Source organism: Crotalus tigris, unplaced genomic scaffold, assembly GCF_016545835.1.
Source record: "Crotalus tigris isolate CLP2741 ecotype Arizona unplaced genomic scaffold, ASM1654583v1 scf7180000019078.1875890, whole genome shotgun sequence".
Taxonomy (NCBI): domain Eukaryota; kingdom Metazoa; phylum Chordata; class Lepidosauria; order Squamata; family Viperidae; genus Crotalus; species Crotalus tigris.
In genome coordinates, this window is record NW_024097364.1 from 78,964 (window position 1) to 88,929 (window position 9,966).

At 43.1% G+C, this 9,966-nt stretch overlaps 1 protein-coding gene across 2 annotated transcripts; it reads right to left on the reverse strand.

The window, feature by feature from the left end:
* Positions 1 to 270: 270 nt before the first annotated feature.
* On the reverse strand, positions 271 to 9,257 carry LOC120315348 (G-protein coupled receptor 54-like). Of its 2 annotated transcripts, XM_039359567.1 has the most exons (6): positions 8,408 to 9,257; positions 6,080 to 6,204; positions 5,619 to 5,754; positions 3,347 to 3,585; positions 819 to 962; positions 271 to 720 (listed from the first exon to the last, which is right to left on the reverse strand). In XM_039359567.1, exons 1-6 carry the CDS (start codon positions 8,712 to 8,714, stop codon positions 637 to 639), a joined length of 1,035 nt encoding a protein of 344 aa, XP_039215501.1. In that variant the 5' UTR covers positions 8,715 to 9,257; the 3' UTR covers positions 271 to 636. The 2 variants fall into 2 exon arrangements, with proteins under 2 accessions (XP_039215501.1, XP_039215500.1); XM_039359566.1 differs by having other exon boundaries at positions 271 to 962.
* Positions 9,258 to 9,966: the final 709 nt, after the last annotated feature.

Consider the following 9,966-nt stretch of genomic DNA (forward strand, 5'->3'; position numbering starts at 1 on the left):
CTGCCCTGAACTCTGCTGGAGGAAAAATAGAAAATAATAACGATATGGCATCAGTGGATATTAAATATTAGTATTGTGTGGGTTGGTTAAACAGGAATGCTTCTTAACTGCCATTGGATCAAGAACGTGTCTTTTGAATGATCTTAATCTGTTATTTTATTATTATTTTAATCTGTTATTCTTTAAAAAACAAAACCTTCAAATCTCAATAAGCTTCAGGGGAAAAAAATCATTTTCAAAAATTTTATTTTTACATTTTACATCCAGAGACTGGGTAAATTCAAGTTGTACAGAACTTATATTCTAAAGATGACCATAAATACAAAACAGTAGGCTTGCTTCCGCCAGCATTGAAACCTAATACAGCAGTGCAGATTCCTGAAGCATTTAAAATTAAAATTCACAAGGAATAATATGGAACCCCTAGTTGTTATATGGAATTTAACGTAGCCTAAGATGCAGAAAATTCTGCTTTGTGTAGGGCGTACTGAAGTAATTACCTTTCCTATATGGCTGAGTCAGTAACCATCTTATTTTAACATGTCAGTTGAAATATCCTTTCTCGAGAAGGAAGCCAGCCAAGTTCTTCCTCACAACGGAAGTTAGATCTCTTCAGTAACAAATTTCATCTCCGCGTTATGGGAGCCTGAATGCATGCCGTTGTCCCGTACACGTTGGCGGAAGAGGAAGGGAAACGCTCTCTTGAAGGATTTGCGGAAACTGTCTCCCATGAAAGCATAAACAATAGGATTGAGGGAAGAGTTAGCATAAGACATGCAATTAGCCCATGTCTTAATCTTATAGGTTTCATAGTTCACCTGGAAATGGAGATAGAAGCCCTGAAAAAGCAGGTAGAACTGGATAGGACCCCAGCAAATGGCAAAAAGAAGCACAATCACAACAACCATTTTGGAAATCTTAGCTCGCACGGCCGCTGAGCGTTCAGAGAGATGTTGCACTTGCTGGAAATGAACAGAAAATACACATTAACAGTGTTTATGGAGAGTGTGCAAACTGAGCAGTCAGAGCAATTGCCTAGTTTAGCAGGAAAAAAAAAAGACCTATTGGTTTCAGATTCAGAGGAAGACCATTGCAATTTTAGACTGTCGTTTTAATATTTTAACATTTATTTTAATTGTGAGCTGCCCGGAGTCACTTTGCAGAGTGAGATGGGTAGCATATAAATTGAATAAATATGTAAAATAAAATATCCCAAATTTTTAGAATATGTATCTTTGGAGAAGTATTTTCCAAAGAAAGATAAAATGATGGAATCTCAGTGAAATGCAAGGGACTCAGCAGACCTATATGAGCTATTTTGATACTCTGCATATGCCGGGATTTTCTCATCCATCAGGTCAGCCCAGATTTCTGCCAATTTACAAAGTTTTTTGGAAGTGGCTTGCCAGTACCTTCTTGCTAGGACTGACAGAGAGTTACTGACCCAGACCCACCCATCTGGATTTTGTGATTCTAGAGCAGGAGCAGGACTAGAATTCACGGTCTCCTGGTTTATAATGCAGCACCTTTAACCAGTACACCAATCTGGTATTTTTTGGAGGATGGGGGAGATATTATTTGACTGTCCTTACATTACTTATCATCTTATGTTCATCTTTTCTTCCTTTTTCCCATTCATTACCATTTTTTTTCTCCCTGAAGTTTTCCACAAATGCAGAGAGCTTTGGGGAAAGGAGATCAATTGAATAATTTAAAATTTAATTTAATTTAATTTAATTCATCTTGGGGTAAAAATGATTGGGAATAAAACAAACTAAGCATACCTTGATTTTTTTGTGCTCCATAACTGATACAGAATTCGAAAATTCAGAACACGTAGGAATTCAATTTCTTGTTGAAAGATATTATATAAACAGTTGAAGAAGACAAAATGAGAACTGATGGGCCCAATCATTGTATGCAAGTCCAAAGAATCTTATACATTTCCAGATAAGATTTCAACAATATAGGACAGTGGTGGCGAACATTTTAGAGACTGAATGCCCAAACTGCAACCCAAAACCCACTTATGCATCGCCGGTGCCGAGTGGGCGTGGCCACCGAGCTGTCAGCTTGTGCTCGCTTGCTCGCTGTCCGCTCTGACTCATGCTTGCTCTCTTGCTGTCTGCAGCAAATGCTGTTTCCACAGAAAGTTGCTCCTTTTATAGCATCTTGCCTATTCCCAGACTGTGCATGTGCAGAGAGGAGGAGGGAGCAGCTCGGCCCAGCAATGGCTCACGTGCCATCAGAGATGGCTCCGCGTGCCGCCTGTGGCACCCATGTCATAGGTTCACCACCACGGATATAGGAGCATTCAAAAATATGTCTGTTTTCCCAGGCATTTTAAATTGATGATAAAATGAAATAAGAAAACAAATTGTTTGTTTATTAGATTTTTATCCTGCTCATCATACTTGCACAACTCTGGATATTTACAAATAAAACAGGAGAATCATATAAAAGCCATAGTTAAAAATATAATTAAAAACCATATTAAACCAAATATTTTTTTAAAAAAAAATAACTGCAGAGTTAAAAGGCAGAGGGAGCACCTTCAACCCACCAATCACCCCCAGGGTTGAATGGCACTGATAGATCCCGTGGTCAGTTGGCAGAGCCAGATTTTAATGCTCTTCTGGAGGTCCAGAAGAGTAGGGGCCTGTCACTGGGTCAAGTTGTTCCATAGGGTGGGAACAACAGCAGGGAAAACTCTCTTCCTAGACCAGGGGTAGGCAACCTTGGCTCTTTTATGACTCATGGACTTCAACTCCCAGAATTCCTGAGCCAGCATGCTGGCACAGGAATTCTGGGAGTTGAAGTCCACGAGTCATAAAAGAGCCAAGGTTGCCTACCCCTGTCCTAGACCAAACCACTCAAAGTTCTTTAACCAATGGGGTTATAGTTGATTAAATATTATTTTATTCTTAATTAAAATTAATATATTTGTTATTATAAATGAAGGCATGATGTATTATGTATTTATGATTCACAACCAACCTGTTTATGATTCTTCAGGCTGCTAGTAGACCTTAAGGTTAATTATGTACAAAGTAGCTTAATTAGCACAATATGCTGCATGAGCAAAGAAAATTATTTCAAAAGATATTATACATCGTCAAAAGATATTATACATATTGGCAACTGCATGAAATTTATTCTGGCTACACCTAAGCAGTATATATGGAGAGGACGGGTTTTTAACTTTTCTTTCAGATTTTTTTTTTTTAACATTTGTTTAAATTACCTGAACTGGGACTTTGTTTTTGCACATACAGAAGATTGCAGGAGCTTTAAAAATCTAATAACAGAAGCAGAGTGACCCTTCACTTTCTTTCTACTATCTTACCTGGTAATCATGGTCCACTGGTTCAACCACAGGACGTCCAATGCGCTTGAGCATGATAGTGTAGCAGAAGCAAATAGTGAGAAGAGGCAATAGATAAACACCCAGGAAAGTGTAGAGGATAAAGCTGCGCTCCTGGTTCTTGCTTGTGAAAGCTTCAATGCAGTAGGTACGTAACCCATACCAGTAGCCATTTTCAGTACGGTGAAACATAGCCATGGGCAAGGAGAGAATGAAGGAACCTGGAGGTCATAGAACCAGAAGTCACAATCCTTGGATGAGCATTTAGAAAACAAACTCTAGAAAGACTTGAGGAAAACCAGAATGATCCTATCTCTTAGAAAGGAGAATAGTGGATGGATGGATGCATGGATGGATGGGTGGATGCATGGATGGTGGATGCATGTATATGTAAATGAGTATGGTTGCTGATTTACTAATAGAGATAAAACTAGTCTCTGCAGTTTTCTTGACAAGATTTTAAAAAATGATGCTTCATTGGATTCTTCCTAGGGTTGAAAGTAAGTGACTGGCCGAAGGTCACCCAGCTGGCTAAGGTAGGCCTAGAACTCACAGTTGCCTGGTTCCTAGCTTGGTTCCTTAACCAATACACTAAACTGGCTCTCACATAATATATGAGCTGAGGTGGCGCAGCAGTTAGAGTGCAGTACTGCAGGCCACTTTAGCTGACTGTGTTCAGCAGGTCAGCAGTTCAAATCTCACCGGCTCAAGGTTGACTCAGCCTTCCATCCTTCCGGGGTAGGTAAAATGAGGACCCAGATTGTTAGGGGCAATGCAAATATATATATACATTGCTTACTGGTGTACACCGTTTAGAGAGTGCTTGCACTTAAAGTGGTATATAAGTCTCATAAATAAATAAATAAATAAATAAATAAATAAATAAATAAATAAAAGAGGTAAGGGAGAATGTTTTTGAAAGTGGTGTTCAGAGTATTTATAAACCTAGCCCAGAGACAGAAGGATCAAAAGAGAAGAAACTGAAACATGAATTCAAAATTCAAAAATCCATCATTTAGAATGTTTAGCTTTGTAATGATAGTCAACACCTTTAACTTTAAACAGTTTAAAGATAATGGTTATCAAACATTTTAAGCTTACATAGTACTATTAGTTAAAGTAGTATTTATTCAATCATTTTCATATAGTAAAAGTTTAGGGATTGATAAAAACTCTGAAACTTCATGAAGGGGTTGATGAACTCAAATGTTTGGAGACTGCTGATTTATAAGAAATTGAGTGGATAGATTAGGGCAGTGATGGTGAACCTTTTAGAGACTGAGTGCCCAAACCGCAATCCCAAACCCACTTATTTATCGCAAAGTGCCAGGACCGCATCAACATTGTGGTGTCCTGGGGGGGGGGGCAGGGAGGTACCTGTGAGTGCCATCTCTAACATGCAAAAACTGGTGGCAAAAAAATGGGCCACCGCACTGCAAGGAGCAAAAACGGCCGCTGCCATGCCACGGGGTGCAGATACAAGGCGCTGCACCACGTAAGAATGGGGCAGGGCTAGTGGGTATCACGCAGGCACTAACCCCACCCCATTTGCAGCACGTGCATGCTCGCGGCCCCATGCGCGCATGCACACATGTAAAATGCTTCCCCTTCCCTTTTCTTCCAGTCCACCAATTGACAATGGTTGGTGACCTCTGCTCTACCACCTCTACTCGAGCTTGCTAGTTGGCTGCTTCACCTCCTTTGTGCTAGGTGGGGCCCCTGCTCCGGGCAGTGGGAGTAGCCTGATGGACCTGCTGCTGGCAGCGGTGGCGCGCATGCCAACAGAGAGGGCTCTGAGTGCTGCCTCTGGCACGTGTGCCATAGGTTCGCCACCACTGGATTAGGGGAAGGTAAGTCCTGGATTCTGACATCAAACTCAATGTCAAATGATGATGATTTATGAAACTTATATGCAGTCCGACTTCCAATGACACTGGAAGATTAGTGGTTTGAACTGAAATAATGGCTTCACAAGTTAGGAGACTTGGATCGTCTTGATTTTGTATTCATTCTGCTTATTTTATATACACATATATTTCAAAGTAACAATAGCACTTTTTACAGTCCCTTACCTTCTGACCTCACTTCTGAATTAAGTAAGCAACTCCAGAGAGCGGTCAGTGATTTGAAATCCCAAGAAGGTAAGTCTGGATGTGTCAGACATGGGTTTGGTTTCCCTTCCACCTCCACCAACATAGCCTCTTCTTTTTTTCCAAAGGTATAAATGCTCATAGATTTTGCAAGCCCCACTCACCAATCCAAATAGCAAAGCTGATGGCCATGGCTACCTGGGGGGTTCGATAACGCAACGACTGCAATGGGTACAGTGTAGCATAGCAGCGGTCCACACTCATAGCCATCAGAGTAATGCAAGTGGCCTGGACAGTCACCTGGTGAGGAGACAAAAGCATGTGGCGGAGACACCAAAATCTAAATTCACCTTTCAGTTGCTCGTGCGCCTCCTTCTCCTCTTTAAAGCAAGAACAGCATTATTTGCATTCACTGTGAATAGTTTATAGTCCCCGCAGATCTGTAATAGCTTAGGAGGGCTGGAGGGGGAAATGTAAATAGCCTGCGAGTTGCCAGTCCTAACATACAGCTATGTAATTGGCACCATCTGCAGACACTGAAATATATCCACTTCATATCATCAACTGTACGTGTGGGAATTGAAATACAATTATAGATAGATATTCTTCTATCCTTCAAGCTCACCTGCTGCAAATAGTTGACAAATTTGCACATAAAGTCGCCAAACACCCAGCTGGGCAAGGGATAGAGAGTGGCAGTGAAGGGAACACAGCACACTAAGAATATGATGTCAGTGGTGGCCAGATTTGCTGTGAAAGACACAAAGTTGAGATCAGCTTTGGCATAAGGTTAGCTGAGACAAGTAATGTCAGCCTCCTTCCCTGATTCAGGTCTTACAGTTCTGTCTAACACAAAGGATTCCTGTTTGTCTGGGACTCAAGAGAAAAAGTGCTGTAGAGATCGCAGGATATCTTTACCTCCCTCCTCCTGACTTCTGTCGTTGTTGTTTCACGTTCTTCGTGTTTCTCTGAAATATTTATTCAGAATGGAAGAAGCAAAACTGGGGTGAATCGGTCAGTCCTTTTCCTTAAGTGGCCCTTTTCGCAGTAAATGAAGGCAGAAGCACTTAGCAGCATCCAAGAGGGAGCAGCAATAGGAGCAGCAAGATTTGTAATTGTAATTTTTTTACCCACTGAAGGACTAGTGCAGCGGTTCTCAACCTATGGGTCGCAACCCCATTTGGGATCGATCGACCATTTCTCGGGGGTCGCCAAACAAGGCAATCTGCCATTTTTCCCCCTCGGAGGTCGCCGCCGCGCATGCGCGGCACGTTTGTGTGACGGGGGTCGCCGTCACACAAACGTTGAGAAGCACTGGACTAGTGGATTATACTTTAAGTGAGCTGTGGATGAGGAACCCAAAAATACTGTACAGTAGTATTGCACTACTAATTCCTACAGCTGCCATTGTATTTAATGCAATGCCACTCAAAGGTTAGAAGAACTGAGCATGTTTGATGAAGGTCAGCTGAATTCAACTCCTAATTTTAACAGAATGATTATATAAAAGGGGCAAATTATATATACTAAGGTTCTAATAGTAATGGAAAGTGGACCGATAACTTTTGAGATAACTCTGAAAGACAAAGCATACAGCTTTTGTCCAGACTAAGTATGCATACCTTTTTTCTAATGTGAAAATATTTATATAGAATGGCATGCATCATAATGCCAGATCAATTAGGGATATGATATAGAGCTACCCCACCTCTTCAGATGCATATGGTAGCCCAGCTTTGTGAGTTATGATAGACTAAATCAAGGGTGAGGAGCTTATGGCTCTCCGGGAAACACTGAATTTCTATTCCCATCATCTCAGCCACTGTGGCTAATAATGATGAAAGCTAGGAGTTGTAGCACAGTCACACCTGGAATATTACAAGTGTAGTACAATATCTTTTGAATTAGGTGTGTCATACGAAAATGTGTTAGAGCTTAGGGATAAGATTTTTTTAACCTAGCTTCTCTGAAAATATTGTAAATAGCTTTAGAATGTTCATCATCTTAATATAGTCAGAATACAGAATAACAGAGTTGGTCAGGAACTCAGACGTCTTCTAGTCTAATCCCTGCCCAAGTGGGAGACCAATTCCATTCTGGATAAATGGCTGTCCAATCTCTTCTTAAAAACCTCCAGTGTTGTAGCACCCACAACTTGAAAACACTTTAAAAATCCATTGAGCAATATGCTGCTTTACATTAATTTCTGATTGGTAAATCAATATATATAACACAGGGGTTCTCAACCTTGGCAACTTTAAGACTTGTGGACTTCAACTCCCAGAACTTCTGGGAGTTGAAATCCACAACTCTTAAAGTTGCCAAGGTTGAGAACCCTTGATATAGCGAATAGTATTTCTTTAAAGTTATAACACACTGTGGATTTTTACCTGACAAAACTGCTGAAGAACTTAAAGAGCAACACATCAGTGTAATCTGGAAATGCAGTAAGAATTAGTGAATGTGTGGTGGTGTTTTTGTTTTTTTAAAAAGAAAGTATTTTAACCATCTGCCTGTGAAATCACTAAATGTAATCAAAGCTAACGTTTAAAACCACTTTATTTACAACTTGGAGCAAGTGGCAAGCAATATCATCACTCTTTCAAATATTACAAGTAAATTTAACGTATGAGAAATGTCAACTTCACTGTACACAATTGAGTGTAATGTTACAAGCAATTGGTGTTATCAGTGGGAACGTGTATGGTCTTAAATGCTCATTGAAATAGTCTTGATGGAAGTTGATGGAAACGACTGGACAGAGTGAGAACCTAGGTCTAAGACCCTGACAGGTTCTAGGTTCCAGCTAAGGCAGAACATCCAACAGAAGTGCTAGAAGAATCTTTCTTGCCCCTCATTTTACAGTATTACAGAAGAAAATATGTTAACTGACTCTGCCGCCTTGGAACCACCTGGGTTCCAGGTGAGTTCTGTCGCTACTGAGTGGACTCACCAATGTAGAAGTTTGTGGCTGTGCGCATCTGGCGATGCTTGCTGATGACATAGATGACCAGGCCGTTGCCCACCAGACCTAGCAACATGATAAGGGCGTAAAAGAGGGGAACGAGCCAAGCGTCGGTCAGAAACGGGGGCGAGGTCTCCTCTCCGCTGTGGTTAAAAATCCAGAACTGCGTCCCGAGCTGGAAGGCACCTGGCCCTTTCCTGGGCTTGGTGCTGACGGGGTCACTCTGCCAGGCTACGGTGGGCTCGCCCATCCAGTTGACCCAGGAGGCCTCGGAAGGCAGGGGCTCTGCAGCCATACGGAGGGGCAGCAGAAGGCTATCTCTAGAGTGGAGCAGTCCTGCTTCCAAGCAACGCGCGGCTGCGAGAGCCTCAGTTTCAGCAACTGAAATCGAAGCAGGACCGGGCAGGAAGGGGCCGAGGCAAGCAGCCCCTTCCTCCCTCGACAACCAGGCGACTCAATCTCTTCTTAGCTGAAGAGGTGCACGGCGCGTCTAATCCCACCGGTAATGCGGCCGGCTGCCCGAAGTAGGGACAGGAAGCCTGCCCTCCTCCCCTTTCACGGAGCAGGACCCGGTCAGCAAAGGCCGCTCCCCCCCGCTGTTTTCTGGTGCCTCTCTGCTTGCTACAGCCGCCGCCGCCGCCGCAATCGCCAGAGTTAGGTTTGCAAGCGCAACGAGAGGAGAAGCGCATTTTCCGGGACCGCGGATGCTCTCCGCGCCGAGCCGGCTTAACTCCGCAGGACTCTCGCCATTGTCCGCCCAAGCGTCACATCCCGGACTTTTTCAAAGACGCCCCGACGGCTGAACTTAAGGAAGAGCGGCGCCAAGAGCGGCTGTGATTGGCTCCAGAGGACGCTGCCGCAAGACAGATGAAAGAGAGTCCTGGCTGAAGAGCGTCTCCCTGGCGGGAGCCCCAAGAGGAATCAAGGGTCGACGGAAAGCCGAGTTCGCGGGAGAAATATCCTGCCCCTTTGCAAGTTCCCCCCCGATTTGGGGGGGGGAGTCCCTGGAGTTCTTAGAGGAGAACTGGGGGGACCTAAGGCTTGGGAATGACTTGCTTCAGTGGGCGGGTCCTGCTTACTTGGGTAGGCAAGGCCTCTCAAACCTTACTGAACTGTAACTCCCTGTGTTACTTTGCCACTGGCCAGGCTGGCTGGGGATGCTGGGAACCATAATTTGAGAAACATTTGGACGACTGCAGGTGGTCCAGGATGATGTAAAACTTTGATGAGTCTTGTTCTATCCCCTTTCCATTTCTTTGCACCAGAAAGTGACTTTGAATAGTCTCAATACCAGCTAATGGACTGGTAGTTGTGATTTCACATTGCTGTGTAAATAGCAACAACAATAACAAAATGGCTATCAAATATCTGCTAGAGCAGTGGTTCTCAACCTGTGGGTCGGAACCCCATTTGGGTTCGAACGATCATTTCACTGGGGTCGCCAAACAAGTCTGTCCGCCATTTTTTTCCCCTTTTCTTTGGCCACGCCCCTGGCACCCGGTGATTTATAAGTGGTTGGGGGTCACCATAACATGGGGAACTGTATT

Bases quoted from the DNA above. Each gene is read 5' to 3' on its own strand.
- LOC120315348 (XM_039359566.1), bottom strand. From the start codon at position 8,714: ATGGCTGCAGAGCCCCTGCCTTCCGAGGCCTCCTGGGTCAACTGGATG. The intron at 6,205-8,407 runs GTGAGTCCACTC...TGTCTTTCACAG, and splicing joins AGCCACAAACTTCTACATTG to CAAATCTGGCCACCACTGAC. The intron at 5,755-6,079 runs GTGAGCTTGAAG...TCTCCTCACCAG, and splicing joins TTGTCAACTATTTGCAGCAG to GTGACTGTCCAGGCCACTTG.